General features: G+C 42.6%; 1 protein-coding gene across 1 annotated transcript in view; it reads right to left on the bottom strand.

Annotated features, from left to right (window-relative positions):
* BRWD1 (bromodomain and WD repeat domain containing 1) overlaps window positions 1–20,524 on the bottom strand; it is a 107,215-nt gene that overhangs the window by 1,993 nt on the left and 84,698 nt on the right. The window contains exons 33-40 of the mRNA XM_058661618.1: window positions 19,254–19,326; window positions 17,954–17,995; window positions 15,514–15,660; window positions 14,786–14,938; window positions 11,260–11,426; window positions 5,039–5,265; window positions 1,520–1,672; window positions 351–1,298 (exon numbers count right to left, since the gene is read on the bottom strand). Coding sequence (XP_058517601.1) covers window positions 351–1,298; window positions 1,520–1,672; window positions 5,039–5,265; window positions 11,260–11,426; window positions 14,786–14,938; window positions 15,514–15,660; window positions 17,954–17,995; window positions 19,254–19,326 — 1,910 coding nt within the window. The remainder of the gene's footprint in view (window positions 1–350; window positions 1,299–1,519; window positions 1,673–5,038; window positions 5,266–11,259; window positions 11,427–14,785; window positions 14,939–15,513; window positions 15,661–17,953; window positions 17,996–19,253; window positions 19,327–20,524) is intronic.

Here is a 20,524-nt window from a genome sequence, read left to right as displayed (position 1 = left end):
TTAGGGCCACTGCCACATTCCTTTTAAACAATGTTAAACTATCACTGTCACAGCTTACAAATGGGCCAGCCTCTACCTTCCTGAAGTCCAAATGCAACACAATACTCCCATCACCAAAACAAGAGATAAAATCTTTGACAGAAATAGTCAGAACCAAGATTGCCAGCTAGGCAAATAACACTAGGTATACTCATTCAACAGCTATGTGTGCATGAAACTAAATGAGATGAAGAGACACATGGAGAGAAGCCGCTGGCTGGCAGACGCTTAGGGGCGAGGGGCTGAGCACTCCAGGTAACAGGTCGAGAGTTTGATACAGTAAGTCAGTTCAGGTAAGCGTGTTGAATTACCTTTCATCAAACTGTTGAGTCTTTCCTTTGTTTTATCATCAGCTGAATCTGAGTCAGACTCAGACACCCGATCTGAGAAGCACAGGGACCCAGCAGCAGAGTCCCCCCGCAGACCTCGGGGCACGGCACTCGCTTCTCCTTTCTGCCATTCACTGCCTTCTCCACCTTGACCTTCAGACCCTTCCGAATCACTCAGTGCTTCCGCCTGCTGACACAGACTGCCTTCCCTGCCTTGACCTTCAAGTGCAGACTCTTCCGAATCACTCAAGATCTTTGCTGTTTTAGAGAAATTCACACTCCTGTGAATGGAGTTAGATTTCCTACCACTACGCTGTCCTGGCTCTGAGTCTGCGCCCTCTGAAGCGCTTTCTGCCTGCAGTCTCTCCCCTGAAGTCGAAGGGCCAGCAGTCCTGCTGCCATCGTCTGAGTCCTCGGAAGACTCTATCTTGAGGAATTTTGCTTTCCAAGTTGGTGCACTATCAGACTTGTAACCATTGGCATGCCAGTTTTTCCGGGCTACCCGCAGATCACTCTCTGACTCCGAATCTCCACTTTCAGACTTGCTGGCAGCACTGTGGACAGCATGAGATGTGAACACGGGTGAGGGCTGACGCCCCACTTGTAGTTCCTCTTCTTCAAGTTCAGATTTCCCGCTTCGATCATCTTCAGAATTCTGCAATAACTTTTTCCTAGCTGCAGCTGAAGCATTGCGATGTGGCAGCTTCCTCCCAGAACAGACACTTTCCGAGCTAGAATTCTCTTCCACATCGCTCATGAGCTTGATCTTACTGGCAGCCACAGCAGCGCACTTCCGCAGTATTTTTCGGTTATTTCCAGCTCTGGTGTTTAGAACTTCACCGTTATCCAATGAATTGTTATCAGAATCAGTTAGATAGACCCTCTTCCGAGTGGCTTTACGACAATATCCATTTTCTACAGAAGCAAGACCTAAAACAAAGTAAAAGTTTACACAAAAAATTTCTTATTAGAGTATTTTAATGGCTTTATCATTTTAGTGGTTTTCCTTATTTTTAATGCAAAAATTTTCTTTCTAAATAAAAAAAAATCCACAAGTCACATAACAATATAGATGTATTCAATGAGTAATTCACTATTTAGTTCTGGATTGCACGAACAATACCTTCTCCCAAAACCACCCAGTCTCTTACCGGCTCTTTTCTGAGCAGCCCTAGTTCTGGTCATTCTCGACAGCCCTCTACGGAAGGACGCACAAGCCCTTGGACTTTCTGCTCTGCTTTCCTCTGAACTACTTGAGGCTGAAGACGACGAAGAGACAGCTAAGGAATCCTCGTCTTCACTTTCTAAGAAAAACAAAGCATAAAGATAGTATCCTATTTCTATATGCATAAGCAGTAAGATATATAACATTATAACAAAAGAAGGTTCTCCAACTACTCAGAATAGATACATTTTTAAAGATTTATTTTTTATTGGAAAGTCAGATACACACAGAGGAGGACAGAGAGGAAGATCTTCCGAATGATGATTCACTCCAAGTGGCCACAATGGTTGGAGCTGAGCCAATCTGAAGCCAGGAGCCTGGAGCTTCTTCCAGGTCTCCCATGTGGGTGCAGGGTCCCAAAGCTTTGGGCCGTCCTTGACTGCTTTCCCAGGCCACAAGCTGGGAGCTGGGTGGGAAGCAGGGTGGCTGGTACTAGAACTAGTGCCCAAATGGGATCCCAGCGCCTTCAAGGCGAGGACTTCAACCGTTACCTATTGCACTGGGCCCAGAATATATTTTTTAGCAATAGCTTTAAAATAGGGCTCACTGTGCCACATAATGCAATGTAATTTAAAAAAATTAAAGTTGATAAAAAAAATAGGGCTCAGTGTGAGAGCCTAGTAGCTAAAGTCCTTGCCTTGCATGTGCCGGGATCCCCTACGGGTGCCGGTTCGTGTCCCAGTGGCTCCACTTCCCATCCAGCTCCCTGCTTGTGGCCTGGGAAAGCAGTCGAGGACGGCCCAGAGCTTTGGGACCCTGCACCCGCGAGGGAGACCCAGAAGCAGCTCCTGGCTGCTGACTGGCTCCACTCTTATGGCCACTTGGGGAGTGAACCTGCAGATGGAAGATCTTTCTCTCTGCATCTCCTTTTCTGTATATCCACCTTTCCAATAAAATTTTTAAAATATTCATACATGCATTCAGCTCAAAGATGGCCACCTCTAGGTGCTCTACATCCATACAAACTGTGAAGGGAGCAAAATACATACCATAAAGAGCAGAGGTATTTTTTCCCTCCCACTTCATAGATGCATACCTAAGAGTCAGCTAACACAAGGTCAGAAATTCACTACTGCTGGTCCACCAGGCAAGACGATGCTTATACCTTTTCCTTTAAGAAAGCTTTTCTCATAATGAATGACAACATTGTTGAAGATAAAATTTAGGGTGTGGCATGATGGCTCAGAGGCTAAATCCTTGCCTTGCACGCCTCAGGATCCCAAAAGGGCACCAGTTTGTGTCCCAACCACTCCATTTCCCATTTCCCTTCCAGCTTCCCTGCTTGTGTCTTGGGAAGGCAGCAGAGGACGGCCCAAAGCCTTGACTCTGCACCCGCGTGGGAGACCCAGAAGAAGCTCCTGGCTTCTGACTGTGAATCAGTTCAGTTCCAGCCATTGTGGCCTCTTTGTGGCCACCTAGGGATTGAACCAGTGGACAGAAGATCCCTCTTTCTGTAAACTCTGCCTTTCCAATAAAAGTAAATAAATCTTTAAAAAAAAGAGAGAAAAAGGTAAAACCTGGAGGGAGCAGGTGTTTGGTGCAGTGGATAAGACACCTGTGTCTCGGGGTTGGTGTCATGGCACTGTGGGGAAAACTTCACCTATCATGCCAATACCCCATATGGGCACCAGTTTGTGTCCTGGCTGCTCCACTTCCCATCCAGCTCCCTGCTTGTGGCCTGGGAAAGCAGCGGAGGCTGAGCCAAGTCCTTGGGGCCCTGCACCCACGTGGAGATGTGCATGAAGTGCCGAGCTCTGGCTCTGATGAGCTCAGCTCGCTATTGCAGCCCTTTTGGCAGCACACCAATGAAGACCTCCCTCTCTCTGTAAATCTGTCTTTAAAGCAAAACATCGTCCACCTGCACTTCCATTCTGGCTTCCTGCAAACAAGCAGCACATGAAACAGCAGGTGACAGCTCCCATGGCTCAGGTGCTTGGGTTCCTCCCCTCTTGTGGGAGTCCTATACAGAGGTCCTGGCTTCTGACTCCGGCCTGGCCTAGCTCCACTTTCTCTGGCCATTTGAGGAGTAAGGCAACAGACTAAAGATCTATCTCTACTAACTTCTGAACAAAAGTCTCTTCTTCTTAAAAAAAAAAAAAAAAAAATCTAAATCACCATCAGCATAACTATCGGTTTGAGAGCAGGCTATGTTAAAAAGCACAGACAGCAAATACTCTCTGAAACTACTCTACAATTTGCCTTCAGCTGCTGCTACTCAATGCAACAGCAATCACCTTGACCCCCAAACTCCTAGGCTCTCCCAACCACCCCCCCCCCCGAAAAAAATATCACAGCTTGATTAACTCATCATCCTGAAACAGAATTCTTCCTGTAATTCCTTCAATCAATGAGAAACACAATTAATGAATCTGAACTCTTCTGAAAGCCCTGATGGTCTCTTCTAAGAAGTGGATGCCTTACTCCTATTGGATTTAATTATATTTATCATTCCCAAAAAATACATATTTTCACATACGAAGTGCATCCTGTTTTCCTGTTTGCTTAGCCCTGGCCTGTTCCCACGCTCTAATCTGCAGGACACCTGACCCTACACATGCGCAACTCTGCTCTCACACACTGGCTTCTCTGGCCTTCTCGACAACATTTTCTCATATCTCACCTGCATTCTAAAATGTTTCCAGACGTGTATTTTTAAATAATAATTCTTATTGAAATATTGAGTAATACAAAGCACACAAAACACATTAATAAACAGTACAGTACAGTAAGTCTAATCCTGCTCTGCAAACCACAGCCTCACGTGCACCACGCTAACACGTTACCAACACCCCACAGCCTCACGTGCACCACGCTAACAGGTTACCAACACCCCACAGCCTCACGTGCACCACGCTAACACGTTACCAACACCCCACAGCCTCACGTGCACCACGCTAACACGTTACCAACACCCCACAGCCTCACGTGCACCACGCTAACACGTTACCAACACCCCACAGCCTCACGTGCACCACGCTAACAGGTTACCAACAACCCACAGCCTCACGTGCACCACGCTAACAGGTTACCAACAACCCACAGCCTCACGTGCACCACGCTAACAGGTTATCAACACCCCACAGCCTCACGTGCACCACGCTAACAGGTTACTAACAGCTCCCATTGCATTACCAAACTGCAAAGACATAAACAGTTTAGAATTTACTAAGTTATCAATTTTGAACTAAAACGATTTGTCATCAATATTTAAAGAGATACAAAAAACCCAATTTCACATAATGTGTGCTAGTTGTGACATTACTTCACGTCCAGTCTTATCTAACTTGCACTAAGATGTGGCTGAGTCCTTTGCGAAGCACAGCGCCCGCTGTTACGTCTCTTCAGTATCATGACCATGGGGTTTCACTTTTCTCTGAAGCCACAGTAACGGCCAGTGTTACACAACTGGGTGCTCAACTACTGAGTAACACATTTTAGTTCTTACCAGAAAACGAAGACCCAATTCTCAGAGTTAGAGGTCTATTTCTTCTCGGCCTTTCTGATGATCTTGCTGAACCTGAAGAGTCATCCGAAGTAACCCCTGAAGAAACACCAGCGCTTGTCTTGGGGGTTGCAGAGTAAGCCGCCCTACTTGAGGTAGACTGCGCAGAAGAACCTACCAACTCAGGAATTATTTTTGTCTGAGATTTCACACGCTTTTGCTTGGTATTTCTGGTCAAAAATATAAATGACAGAAATCATATTTAATAAAGGTAATTGGTCAACAAACAATAACCTAAATAGATGTATATATTTTTTTAATATAAGGATATTTTCATGATACAAACATTAGTCACTATTAACATTTTATTTGAGGCATGGATTATTATTACCAGTATTTATGACAAATCTGGTATTCTGTGTTATCCAAATTTGTGGTAATGAACACAGGAGAGCTACTGAGTATCTTAAAACAGAGAAATTAATTTATACAGAATACAGGGATGCATCTATGTTTTGCAAGCAAGGCTCACTCAATGTAGTCACTCACATAAATGCTGCTAAACACACAAAGCCCTACGTTAACTCCTATTTGCAATGTCAGCATCCCACATGGGTGCCAGCTCCAAGTCCCAGCTGCTCCACTCAGCTCCTGCTCCCTGCTGACGTGCCTGGAAAAGCAGCAGGAGACGACTCAAGTGCCTGGATTCCTGCAACCCACATGGGAAATCCAGATGGAATTCTTGGATCTGCCACAGTTGTGGTGCAAAATGTGGGGGAGTGAACCAGCAAAGGGAAAATTTACCTATTTAAGCCTCATTACCTAAAAAAAAAAATCTTCAAAAGATTTAAAACAAACTAAAAAACCAAACACTAGTCTGTTTATCCTTAACTGTTCATTCAGTCATGGATTATGGAAAGGAAAATGAAGTTTACAGCAAGTTATAAATCTAGATAACATTCATGTTCAGATAACCCTATTTTCTTTTCCTTCAAAGTAAAAAGATGAACAATATTTTCAGGGTTATCTAGAATTCAAGTTTAACAACAATCACAATTCTTAAAAAAAAAAAAAAAGTAACATTTATCTAGTCAAAGAAAACGAAAGCATCAAAATCTATTATTGACACCAAGAAAGGACAGAGACAAGGAGCAAAAACAAAAGAAAAATAATTACGTCTTATGAATTTAAATTTCAGAAGCATAAATAACACAAGTAACCTAACCTAATCTAAAGCTTAGAAGTGACTTCATGAGTATTATTCCAGGAAGACAAAGAAATAACTGAAAAAGCATTCCATTTTCAAAGACCAGAAACACACACAGTAAATGCGTCACACTGAAGTTGGATGATCAAGAGCCTCTGTCCGAGCGACATTACTGGCCAAGTGTAGAAACAAAGCACCAGATTAGAATCTGAATTCACAGCACATACAGGTTAAAAAAATCACATTAAAAGTCCTTGTCAATGACTCAAAAACATACTTAACAAAGAAAAATAAGCAATGCACAACTGTATTACTGATTAAAGGCAAATGTAACATGATAGGAACAATTGCTGAATAAAGATAAAGAGTATATTGGGCCGGCGGCGTGGCCTAGCGGCTGAAGTCCTCGCCTTGAACGCCCCGGGATCCCATATGGGCGCCAGTTCTAATCCCGGCAGCTCCACTTCCCATCCAGCTCCCTGCTTGTGGCCTGGGAAAGCAGTTGAGGACGGCCCAATGCATTGGGACACTGCACCCGCGTGAGAGACCTGGAAGAGGTTCCTGGTTCCCGGCATCGGATCAGCGCGTACCAGCCCATTGCGGCTCACTTGGGGAGTGAAACATCGGATGGAAGATCTTCCTCTCTGTCTCTCCTCCTCTCTGTATATCCGGCTTTCCAATAATAATAAAATCTTAAAAAAAAAAAAAAAAAAGAGTATATGGAAGTCTTCTAAATTTATCCTGAAAAAAATTTTTTTAATTTAAATGTTAAAAAGGTACTTTTAGTATACTGTTAGTAGCATTTTTCCTTCCAGAAAGGTAAGTCATAGAAGACATAGCACATATTTTAGAAATTCATAAAAAATAGAATTTAAAGTTATACTGGTACAAAAACATTTAAATCCCTTTGACAACTACACAGTACTCATTTTTCATGAGCTTCTTCCGGAACCCTGGTACTGCACACAAATACATGTATTTGAGCTACGTGTCAAAGCACCTCACTTAACGCAGCTTTCAGAGGCAGGAATGGAACAGGCTGGTTGATTTCTTCACCCCAAAAACGGAAGTTCAACTGAGCAGATTACTCCTCCAGCCAATGCCAGAGCTCTGAAGGTGCTTCCTCCAGAGTAGCTATTGAGGGGCGCGGCCGTGACAGCAGCTCAGCTACTGCCTGTAGCCTGCAGCACACACACTCCACGGGGGCAACAGTTCAAGTCCTAGTTCTTCATTGCCAATGCATCTCCCTGCTAAGCACCTGGGAAAGCAGTGGGGGGTGGATCAACAGCTTGGGGCCTGTCACTCATACAGCAGACCTGATTCTGTGCTGGCCTGGCTCGCTCTGTTCCCAACTCTGCCTTTCAAATCAATCTTTTGTTGTTGCTGAAAAAAAAAGCTACTGAATTTAGAATTAGTTAAAAACAAAAACAAACACCCGGGATGTATGGTCTGTGAACCTGGGAGAGCTCCCAGTCACAGCAGTCTTTGCCTGCTTGCCTGCCTCTCTCTGCCTGTCACACACACACACACACACACTCTCCTCTCTCTAGACGGGCCGTGACCTGCCTCTGCACCCGCCCCCCACCACCTCTCTGGGCTGAAGTAGGACATGTAGAGGAGTGAGTGTGTGTGTGTGTGTGTGTGTGTGTGTGTGTGTGTGCGCGCGCGCACGCACGCCCATGTGAGAGAGAGAGAGAGAATGGAAAAGGACAGAAGCAGGAGGAGCAACAAACACATACATCGGTCTTGGCCTGCTTCTTTGCCTTCCTACCTGCCTCTCTCTGACACACACACGGCATGCAGCTGCGAGGTATTTGAGAGTTCTGTAGAAGAGCTGCAAGTCCCGACAGAGTGAAACATTAAGGACTAGCAGCAATTCAAAAGTGCTAGCAACAAAGCAAGAAAGAGTTCAGCCAAAATTTCAAAGGAACATACAGGAAGAAAAATCCAGAGAAGTCCTTCCAAAGTTCCATGCTATTTGGGATAAACAAACAGGCACACATTCAAGAAGCTCCGTTTTCTGCCCATCACTAGCTGACCTTGAAATGACTGAACATGATAAAATACAAGCATATAGTGAAAGTCAAGAGACTTGGCTGAACTATGAAGTTCCTCCCATCGCACACGAAGACTCTGAAGGCTCCCGGAAGAACAGACGTGCACTGGCTTCTGAGCACTAAGCTCCCTATGGTGACAGTTCAAGAAGACAGCTCTAAGGCCATAACCAAAAACAAAAGCACAATGTCTTACATAAAGAAAATTTAGGAGAGAAGAAATGACTTCAGTGGTTGCAGAATGCAAAGGCACACTCCATGCAGAACAGTATTCAAAGAAAATACTAGAAACCATGATCCACATCAAAAAATTGTAAAACCGAATATACTTTAAGACCCTATGCTACTCGGAAATGGGGCTGGAGAGCAGAGAAATCTTCCATCTCCTTAGAATGTGTGAGGAAGACATGAAGTATAACCTATCAGGAACATAACAGGTAACTTATGGACAACAGACTCAAATCAGCACTAGACAATAGTAAAACTACAAAGACATACAGGGGGAATCAGCAGCGATCCTGACAACCTCTTAATAGGAGGTCATATGCACAGAGCAGGGGGGGACCCCAGGGTGGAGCAGGTGGACAGAAGGAGGCTTGTATCCCAACCCTGGAGACTCCGGGATCCTCACCAAGGACTATCAGTATGGGCACCAAGGACTATATCCCAACTGCCAAGGAGACCACGAGGAACTGGACTGCCGTCGGAAGCCAAGAATTCTGAGGTCATCCACACCCGTTTGGATCTACCACATGGGATGGAAAAAGCCCAAACCCTTCCTTGCAGGATCCAAGGTCATGGGAACAACAGCCAAGACCCTGAGCGGTCTGCAGAAACAGAAGAACAGTAAACTTCCTTCAGGACTAGGGAGAGGAGCTTTCTCTGGTCCTCACTTAGTTCCAACTTTGGATCCCCACCCTCTCTGGCAATGACCATCAGGGTCGCTCCGGAGGCCCTCCACCAAAAAAAAAAAAAAAAAAAAAAAAGAAAACAACAACAAAAAAAATTAAAATAGACAGAGAACAACAAGGCAAGCTCAGAACCAGACAGGAAATGGTCAGCGTGGACTCACACATGCCTTACTAGGTAGGACACAAAGATTCGTTATTCCTCACTAACGTATTGAAGATTTCTCTGCACACCCCTCCTAAAACTGTTCTGCACCTCAACTGTTGACATATGCCTTGTTAGAGTTATAAGCCAGTTTAGACTATCCTAAAATCTGCCAAGATCAGCAAAATTATGCTTCAACACTGTAAAACTGCTGAATGCTAAAATGAAAATAGACACGAGACAGCTGAATTGTACCCTATAGCCATTTTAAGGTGTATAGCAGCCAGTTCCATATAAACTAAAATTAATAATCACAGGATGTGGTTAAGAACTTGCATTTTTTAACATATTGGTTACTCAATACCATGTCAATTAATTCCATAAGGTTGTAAATTGTTGTTGATGTTATGTTGTGGCTTTAAATTGATTGGGATGATACTCTGCCAGCTCTGCCTTCAGACCAGAGATGGTCTCCCCAAGAAACCGTTGAATTTATCTCAACAATAAGAAGCTGAACTCTATGCGTGCAATGAAAGAATCCTGATTGAATTTGAACTGTAATACTGCAACAAGGTGGAGGAATCCACCATGGGGGGAGGGTACGGAGAGGGGTTGGGGGAATCCCAGAGCCTATGAAACTGTGTCACATAATGCAACGTAATAAATTAAAAAAAAAAAAAAAAAAAAAAAAAAGGAAAGAAAGAAAATACTAGAAACCACAGTGCCATCTCTTGTGGATCGGAATCCAGAGCTGCTGCAATATTACCAACCAACAAGGGAGAGCTTTGCCCAGAACTGTCCTATTGCACTATTTAATACAATCTGCTTTTAACAAAATGATGAAATATACTACCTGGAGAGTTATCCTGTCCACAGAAGGGAAATGCATCCAGTGGAAACTCAGAACATGAGTTACTTTAACAAGTATTGGCATTTAAATTAAGTACTATCAAGTAAAGATACTGAAATAAATTAAGTAAGTCACATCCTTAAAAAAAAAAACGCTATAAGATCATGACTCATCAAGCACTGCCACAAACAAACAAGGACAGACCTAGGAGTCACACCTTGAGAGCAGGAAGAGGCAGACCACACCTCCCAACAACAGAAGGCAACAGGAACAGGAACCAAGTATTCACAGGGTAGAAGGAAACTATCAATGAAGAGTTCTAAATGTGTCAAAATTAATTCTTCAATAAAAAAGGTAAATTAAGATACTGCTAAGTAACACACAGACTGAGAAGACATTCCCAGCATCTCAGCCTTACAAGAAATTCTGAAAGTCCTTTAGGCTGTGGGAAAAATAAAGGATACCAGACGGAAACTCAGACCCGCATTTCTATCAGACCACCAGGCCCAACCGGGCACCACCAACCAAGCAGCTCCTGGGGCCATCTGGGCAGTGAAGCAAAACATAGATCTTTATTGGCCTCCCCTGCTTCTAACATTGTATTTCAAGTACACAAGTTTTTAACACACACAGGGAGGGTCGTGCTGGGATGCAGCATGTTAAGCAGCTGCCTACAGCACTGGCATCCCACATAGGCAATGGTTCAAGTCTCAGATGCTCCCCTTCTAATGTGTGAAGGACAGTAAGTCCCTGCACCCAGGGAAGCCTGGGAAGACCTGGATGAAGCTCCTGGCCTCAGCTCATCCCAGCCTTGGCTACTGCATTCATTTGGAGTTTATCAGCACAGAAAAGACTCCTTCTTTCTAACTCTTTCAAATATACAAGATCTTTATACATATATACACACATCTACACATGTAAATACTGCACAATCTAATATTCACAACACTTTTAAAGCACACATAAAATTGAAATAGATACAATAAAATCAAGATTAAGAATTTTTTACACAAAAAAAGAAATATCACAAAAAAAGCCAAGTTGGGAATGACCAATTCACCTGACAATGTTGTTAGCCTGACTAGCACTATTCCGCTTTTGCTGTCGCTGGAATCTCTTGCTTCTTCTAAGTTTTTCACTAATTTTTTGACCAATTTTAAAGTCAGAAGAGATTTTCTTCATTTTTTCTTCAAATAAGGCAGACAATCTCAAGGTCATACTGTAAATCTGCAAAGAAATGAAAGCAAAATATTGTAAAGTATCTTTAAAAGTAATTGTAGAAAACATTCATCGTCACTGAATCTCCACAATTATTCTATCACTGCTTACAGACTTCTGGTTTTATTTATTTCCACTCCTCCCCCTTCAGAGACTCCTACAAGAAACAGGAAGTCTCCAACATTGACTTCTTATATACTCTCATGAAAGAACACTTCTAAATTAGGGCCTAAAATCAGGATGTGTTATCTATATGTCAATGGATCTCAACTGGTGTTTTCTGTTTTTATACCCCAATGTACAAACCATAAAATGTACCCGTAAAAGTCAGATGAGAAGCTGTACTAAAGCTGCAATTCAGGCATGAGGAGAGCAGTGTCGCTCGGGAGCAGCACTTTCACACAGCTTGAACTTGGGAGTACAACTGCTCTTGCTGACACCTTGCTCGAAATGCAAATTACAGTCTTACAAACAGTAGAAAACAGTCCTAGACCCTAAGGCTGAAATGTTGGGCTCCTGCCCCCCCTGAGAAACCCAGACGGAGCTTCTGGCTCCAGCCAGCCTAGTCCTACCTGCTGCAGCTACCCAGGGAGTGAAGCAACAGAATGAACTTCTCTGTCTCCACTTTCTAACTTTGGCTTTCAAACAAACATTAAAAACAGACTGTGATACAAATGCTCCTGGGACCCTATACTATTCCATATTAAGTACAAAAATGTAATACTTAAAGGTTGAGTATCAGTCTTACTGGCACTACAAGGAGCAGATATTTCAACACTGGAGAACAGAACTGAAATGAAAAGATATTTAAATTTTGGTGCAAAACATTTTTTGAAAAATTTCCTACATGCTATTTCCAACAAATTATTTTGAATTTTCTCTATACATGATATATATAACATATCATCTGTATGTATGTGTGTATGTGTACGTATATGTATATATGCGTGTGTATGTGTGTGTGTGTGTATATATATATATAAATAAAAGATTTTACTGGAAAGGCAGATCAGATTTACGGAAGAAGGAGAGACGGAGGGAATGATCTTCCATCTGCTGGTTGGCTTCCCAAGTGGCCGTGAATGGCCAGAGCTGAGCCAGTCTGGAGCCAGGAGCCAGGAGCCAGGAGCTTCCTCTGAGTCTCCCACGTTGTTGCAGGGTCCCAAGGCTTTAGGCCTTCCTCTGCTGCTTTCCCAGGCCACCAGCAGGGAGCTGGATGGAAATGGAGCAACTGAGACACAAGCCAGAGCCCATATGGGAGCCGGGCTCGTGCACTGTGAGGATTTAGCCACTGAGCCATTGCGCCAGGGCCCTCCATTATCTTATTAATTTTTTTCAAACCTAATTGAGCTTAAGCTATAACTTTAAAAAGTAAATTATCTAGCCCGGCATGATGGCCTGGCGGCTAAAGTCCTCACCTTACATGCACTGGGATCCCATATTGGCGCCAGTTCTAATCCCAGCCACCCTGCTTCCCACCCAGCTCCCTACTTGTGGCCCGGGAAGAATTGCCCAAAGCCTTGGGACTCTGCACCCTTGTGGGAGACCCAGAAGCAGCTCCATGCTCCTTCCTGGCTTCGGATTGGTGCAGATCCAGGCATTGTCGTCACGTGGACAGAAGATCTTCCTCTCTGCTTGTCCTCCTGTCTATATCTGCCTTTCCAATAAAAATAAATAATTCTTTAACAATACCATTATACATCATATTTAATAGAAATTGCTGCTAAAACTGAAAACCAATTCCTTCACAAGACAGCATTTCTGGAAACTGACAACCAACAGCCACAGTTCCAAGACAAGAACAAAAAAATTCTAAATGCTTGTTTTTACATATCCCACCCAACATTGTACAACAGCACCCCATTTTATATGCATTTCAGTTACCCACAGCCTTAAACCATCACCTGAAACTTTCAGGAATACACAGTTCAGTTTTCTTTTTTTAAAGATTTATTCATTTTATTACAGTCAGATATACAGAGAGGAGGAGAGACAGAGAGGAAGATCTTCCGTCCGATGATTCACTCCCCAAGTGAGCCGCAACAGCCAGCACGCACCGTTCTGAAGCCGGGAACCAGGAACCTCCTCCAGGACTCCCACACGGGTGCAGGGTCCCAGTGCATCGGGCCGTCCTCAACTGCTTTCCCAGGCCACAAGCAGGGAGCTGGATGGGAAGTGGAGCTGCCGGGATTAGAACCGGCGCCCATATGGGATCCCGGGGAGTTCAAGGCGAGGACTTTAGCCACCAGGCCACAGCCGCCGGGCCCCACAGTTCAGTTTTAAGCTGCATGCTACACTGAGCAAGATGATGATATCTTGTGTTGCTCTTCCTGGCCAACCAGGGTGAGCAGCATCTGTCTGTCCACAGCTGCTACCACACGGTAGTTGAAAACGGAGAGACGAAGTTCATACATTTATTACATTATATGATTACTAAATGAATACAATGCTATAAAGTTGACTTTATGAGAGATACTTCTAGTCACATTTGACATGATCTAATAGAGAAATGTCCAAAGAAAACACAAAAAACTTAATTAGAGCTTTATCAGTCAATTCAGCAAAAACACAGGGCAAAAGATCAACAGAAAAATGTCACTTATGAACCTGGCACGGTAGCCTAGTGGCTGAAGTCCTTGCTTTGTAGCCACCGGGATCCCAGATGGCTTGTGTCCCCACTGCTCCAGTTCCAATCCAGCTCCCTGCCTGTGGCCTGAGAAAGCAGCATGGGACGGCCCAAAGCCTTGGGACCTTGCACCTGCATGGGAGACCCAGAGGAGGCTCGAGGCTCCTGGCTAGCGGCTTCAGATCGTCTGAACTCCAGCTATTGTGGCCACTTTGGGAGTGAGCCACCAGACGAGGATCTTTCCGTCTGTTCTCCTTCACTCTATACAAAAATCTGACTTTCCAATAAAAACAAATACATCTTTAAAAAAATAAACCAATTAACTGTGTAAAGATTGACAAAAATTTAAAAAGTGAAAAAAAAAGTTTCAGAAAAAAAATAAATAAACCACTCATATTTCTATACCCTAGCAATGAACAAACATAAAAGGAAATTCAAAAAGCAATTTAAGGGGCCAATACTATATCTGGATTGGCTAACCTTCCACCTGCAGGCAGCAGCACGCCGTACGTGTGCTGGCTTATGTCCTGGCACTCTCCACTCAACCTCCCCGTGTGTGTGGCCTGGGAAAGCAGAGGAGCATAGCCCAAGGCCTTGAGACCCTGCACCTGTGTGGGAGACCCAGAAGAGGCTCCTGGTAGTATTGCTTTATTATCATTAATGTTTTAACTTCCACCAGCAAGAAAGCAATCCACATAGATCAGACATACTCTCTTTTTTAATAAACCACGTTAAAACTTACCTTTGATCTTTTGTTTGGTGTATATGCTTTTGCATTGCTAAATATCAATCGGATGTCTTTGCAAAATTCCATAGGGCTGTCATAATTTCCAGCTTCTAGTGTTTCCCTTACTGTTCCAAAATCCATTGGAGTATCTATAATATCTCGGTAGTCCTAGGTATTAAAAATAATAGTTAGTTCACAGGTTTACTTCCTGCTCTCAGCAATGTAAATATAGCTGCTCTCTACAGGAAAAGCACACATATTCTAACATTCATTAATAATGCTTAATGTCTAAAACTACTTCAAACACTACAAAGAAAGAAATACACCAAATATTAACGTCTATTTCTTGGGAGTGGGACATGGCATGCCTGACCAGAAACTGCCACACTTCCTCCATTAAGCCTGAGCTGCTGCAGTCAGAGTATTCCCTGGATCCGCTTCCAGCTCCTCCATGGGAGGGGCTAAAACAGACACTTTCATCCAACTTACACCTCTCCTGGGGCCACGTCACAAAGAGGATGACATCAAAGCTCCCGTTTCTATTCCACACTGGTTAAACCAAGTCTAACTTCTCAGATCTACTGCAAGAACGTGTCATCAAAGAAAACTATGCGACACAGTACTTCCACAGTAAGAGATAAAATTAACAGAAAATCTACACATTTTAATTTTAAAAATTTGAAATCACTCTACCCAAGCTTCTCTCCACATAACATGAAAAGCCCCGAGCAATGGGAACTTACTGGATATTCAACCAAATCCACAGGCTGTCTAAACGGTTCAGAGTCTTCACACTGAAAAATCAAGTTCACTAGTTCCTTACACTGTCTCTTCCAACTGCTCTCAGCACGGCCTGCAGCTTTGCTCCTCCTTTTTCTCCAGTAGTGGGCCTAAAGATACATCCAGAATAATGAAAATGCTTTTAGTCTTCAGAAATTCATACCATAAGGCAAACTGGCAAAACGTAAGGCAGCAGCTCCTGTTGGCTTCTGTGCGGCCTCTGTTACAGCTATTTTAGATTGCCTGTGTAGTTCGATAAGCATTTTTTTCTGTATCTTTGTCAAAACACAATGTCACAGAATTTGCTCAAAATATCTTCTCAGAATAAAATTTTATGTCCAATTAATAAAACATTCTGAAGCAATCTGCCGGTCTCAGAAAAACTGCAAGACTACAAAGATTCCAAGATATGAAAATCATTCTACAAGGCATGTTACCTACTAACTTTCACCCAATTGTGTAACGTTTATTTCAGAATCTCAAGGATCATATTTAATTATAACAAAGAGATTAACGGCTCCATCAAGTACATCTACACCATAATGATCAGAACTAACACTGTGCTCTCCTACAGGCAAAGAGATATCTGCAGATTCAACTCAGGAGTCATACAATGTGAGAGTTGGCGGTGTAACTCGGATCAACTGCACGGCTGCATGTAACCCAAGGTTCACTTGAAGGGCTGCACTCAGAGCAGCTGGAGCACAGCAGGGGAGTCTGCACACAGGACCCGAAGCAGCCACACCCCTGCAGAGAACTCCCTTTCCAACCACAGCAACTAGACAACAATCAAATCTACACAACTGAGGAATAATACATTTTAGTTGTTGAAACAATAATCTGTCCTACTTTGTCTTTCAGACAAACCGAGCATACAGACATTAGCACTTGGGAATTCATTTACAAATGTATTTATCTAAAATTTTAATTTTTACTGAAAAATCAGATTTACAGAGAAGGAGAGACAGAGAAAGATCTTCCATCATCTGCTGGTTCACTCCCCAAATGGCCACAATGGCCAGAGCTGATCTGATCTGAAGCCAGGAGCCTCTTCCGGGTCTCCCACGTGGGTGCAGGGTTCCAAAGCTTTGGGCCATCCTCTATTGCTTTCCCAGGTCACAAGCGGGGAGCTGGATGGGAAGTGGAACAGCCAGGACATGAAGCTGCACCCATATGGGATCTTGATGCATGCAAGGTGAGGACTTTAGCCACTAGGTTACTGTGTTGGGCCCTACAAATTTATTTTTATATTTAATTTAGAAGCTGTGTTCCTTTTAACACCTCTACCTTATTTTCTCGACATATCTTCATTCTTCAACTAGATTCAGTCCAAATTTCTACTTATGTGTTCTCATACAAGGTCTCCTTTCTTCCTTTTTCAATTTTAAGCAACCACAATTCTTAACTAGGTTCCCAATCTTCAAATTACATTCTTTGTAATAAATCCAAAAACATCTCTCAGTCCAGAGGCTTCCAATGTAATGGCAGATAGTCACCTGCTCACTCCCAACATTCACTTTCAAAATAAGCTGGGTCAGTGCCCTCAACTACATGCAGAAGGACATAGCTCAATAGACATGGTAAACTGTGTTTTGTCAAGGGCCAGTGCGGTGACTTAGAATACTAGGACCTCTGCCTGTGGGGTCAGTATCTCCTCTGAGTGCCAGTTTTGAGTCCCAGCTGCTCTACTTCCCATCCAGCCCCCTGCTCATGGCCTGGGAAAGCAGCAGAGACTGGCCCAAGTCTTTGGGATCTACAGCCATGGAGGAGTTCTAAAATAAGCTCCTGGATCCCGAATTTAGACCAGTTCAATTCCAACCACTGAGGTTGAAAGCTGTCTCTCTGAAAATCTGCCTTTCCAATAACAAAAGAAATAAATCTTGCAGGAAAAAAACTTTTTCTCTCTTTGCACTATAAGCCACTACTTCTTAAAATCTTTTTGGGACTAACCCTGGGGCACTGGAAGCTAAGCCACCACCTGCAGGGCTGGTATCCCAAACGGGCACTGGGTCATGTCCTGGCTGCTCCACTTCCCATCCAGCTTCCGAATAACATGCCTGGGAAAGCAGCAGCAGACGGCCCAGCCACTTGGCTTCCTGCACCAAGTGCAGATCCAAACAAACCCCCAGGTCCTAACTGTTTGACCCAGCTCTGGCCATTTGGCTGTGAACTATCAGATGGAAGATTCTGTTTTGTAAATAAATCTTTAACCCCCAATTTGGCTTCACCTCACAAAATACCGTTCAAATCCTAAGTTTTCACTAAATCTTTCTTGTATCTTTCAGTGACACTTCTCATAAAATATTCAGTATTCATATAACTGATAACTTCTACAACAACAAAATCCAATCTTCATCTCCAAAGAACAGTTAAAGCGCAGAAGCAAATCAAGTGGTGACTTACTCCCCTCCTTCCAGAAGATGTTTTAGGAAGATCATTGTCATCCTAGGAATAAAATCAAAACACCTTAAATGTGAACATTCTCAACATAAATAAAATACATAATACCAGTTGTCTTTCATGCACCTTTTATTATCAAAGTGGTAACTTGTCATTAAAAAAAAAAAAAATCTCAAGATAGACTATCAGATTATCTTTATGGTATCCAGGTGTAAAAGACACTGTAATCTTTTTTTTTTTTAATTGGAAAGGCGTATATACAGAGAGGAGGAGAGACAGAGAGGAAGATCTTCCGTCCGATGGTTCACTCCCCAAGTGAACACAACGGCTGGAGCTGAACCAATCTGAACACAGGAGCCAGGAGCTCCTCCAGGTCTCCCACGCGGGTGCAGGGTCCCAAGGCTTTGGGCCGTCCTCAACTGCTTTCCCAGGCCACAAGCAGGGAGCTGGATGGGAAACAGGGCTGCCGGGATTAGAACCGGCGTCCATGTAGGATCCCAGTGCGTGTAAGGCAAGGACCTTAACCACTATGCTATCGTGCCAGGCCCGACACTGTAATTCTTAATAAGCCTTTTTACATCCATTAACAACATACACCAATACTAAATTCAAATTTACTGCTACAGAAGGCTCTTTTGTGTATTTCCCAATACAACAAGCAAAAGCAATTTTAATCTATATTTTATTTTTAATCATAAAACCCCAGAAACATCCAAGCTCCTACAGCTCCTGGTTTTGGTGTTCTACATGTTTTCTTGTTCCCCATGTCACTCACAAGTATTCATGATCTCAGTCAACAGAAAAGTTTTATTTTCTTTCACTGCATCAAGTAACAAGAACTTGTACAGACTGATTACGCATTACTTAAAAAAAAAAATCCTGCTACTACATACCATAGCCTCTCTATAACATAAAATTAACCACCACTGTTATTTGCTGATAAACTAACACTTCAGTACCACCACATTTTTACAAGTTCAACTTCCTTAACTTTCTAATGATTAAATTCAACATACACAAATGCGGGTTTTACCAAAAATATTTCCAAGAAATTTTATATGATGTTTTGCACCTGGTGAAATTAGGAAAGGGAAACTTGGAACCTGAAGTATTTTTCAGAGTTTAAGTGACTATCAATATTGCCTAATACAAATTACCTTCTACTTGGCATACAGTTCATTGGAACAGTGCAAAAAACCTAGCATTAAGAATTTCTACCTATTATCTAAATCACTCATTCATTCACTGTTTTGAAATTATCATTTGAAATTAACAAAATTAGAAAATCGACAAAACTCCATACCAAATCCTCAGCATTTTGGTCATCACTTTCAGACACGTTAGAAAGTTCTGCAATATTTGTACAATCTTGATTCCTAGAACAACAAGCATCCACATTACTGGTGTGCACACAGTTACTATTGCAAAGGACTTAAAATTACATGTTAGACCATGAAGAGCTGCCAGTAAATGCACACCTATTAAAAGAGACTGCTGCAACAGTAATTTCTCAGAGTGATTGAATTACGCAGAATAAATGATAGTTACACAAATTCACTAATAGGAACTTAAACATTGCCGACCTAGCAGACAATGGCTAAATCCACTGCACACCACAACACTGACGCCAACCTGAGATTTTCTGAAGTAGAAAAGGTGATTCTGGAGTAAATAAGAGAACGCAGTCCTAGGAAACAGCCCAGGAAAGGTAAGAGAAAGCAGTCCTAGGAAACGGCCCAGGAAAGGTAAGAGTAACTAGTTCTAAGAACTTCTTCAATTTGTAGACAGATGCTAAAAATGATGGCCCTGGTTTATAAATGTCTCCAATGTAACCCGCTTTTAAAGAATTTTTACAGTTGTAGGAAAGGAGCATTTAAACCCATACAGCAAAACTCACTCATTTTATAGGCCACTTAAAGTCACCTACCCAACGTTTGAAACAATGTTTAGCTTGAAAAAATGTTTACTAGATCAGTTAGGTTAACACTTTGGTTTCGATCTGAAGATCACTTTCTATTCTATTCCAAACTGATGTTTCACTGTAAGAAAATGTATGAAACATCGCAATGACAATACTTTCAAACGTAAATTCAAGAAAATTCAACTGAATCATAAGGAAGTATCAGATTAACCAACACGAGGAACACTCTACAAGTAACAAAGTGGTATTCATGAAGATACTGGAAGTTTGTGAACCCAGTTGCCAGTTTTCAGCCCGGCCTGGCCCCGGCCAACACAGGCAACCAGGGAGACAATCGCCAGATTGCACAGCGTTCTCTCTCCTGCTTCTCCAATACATCAATAAATACTCTGTTTGTGGGGTCATGAAAGAAAGGGGAAGACTGACAAACACTGAAAGAACTGAAAACAAAACAAAACAAATGCAATGAAGAATACAGATTCGGTTCTGAAATACAACATTGTTGTAAACATAACAATATGTAGTTATTTAACAGCTTTGTACAAATACTTTTTTTAATAAGTATACAATCGTAACCTGCAACATTATATGAAGGGTATATGGCAAGTCCCTGCAGTATAAAATTTAAAAATTCTGAAAAGCAGGAAAAAAAT

This window comes from Ochotona princeps, chromosome 3 (genome assembly GCF_030435755.1).
Source record: "Ochotona princeps isolate mOchPri1 chromosome 3, mOchPri1.hap1, whole genome shotgun sequence".
Lineage (NCBI taxonomy): Eukaryota > Metazoa > Chordata > Mammalia > Lagomorpha > Ochotonidae > Ochotona > Ochotona princeps.
This window is presented reverse-complemented; position numbering and strand designations above follow the sequence as displayed.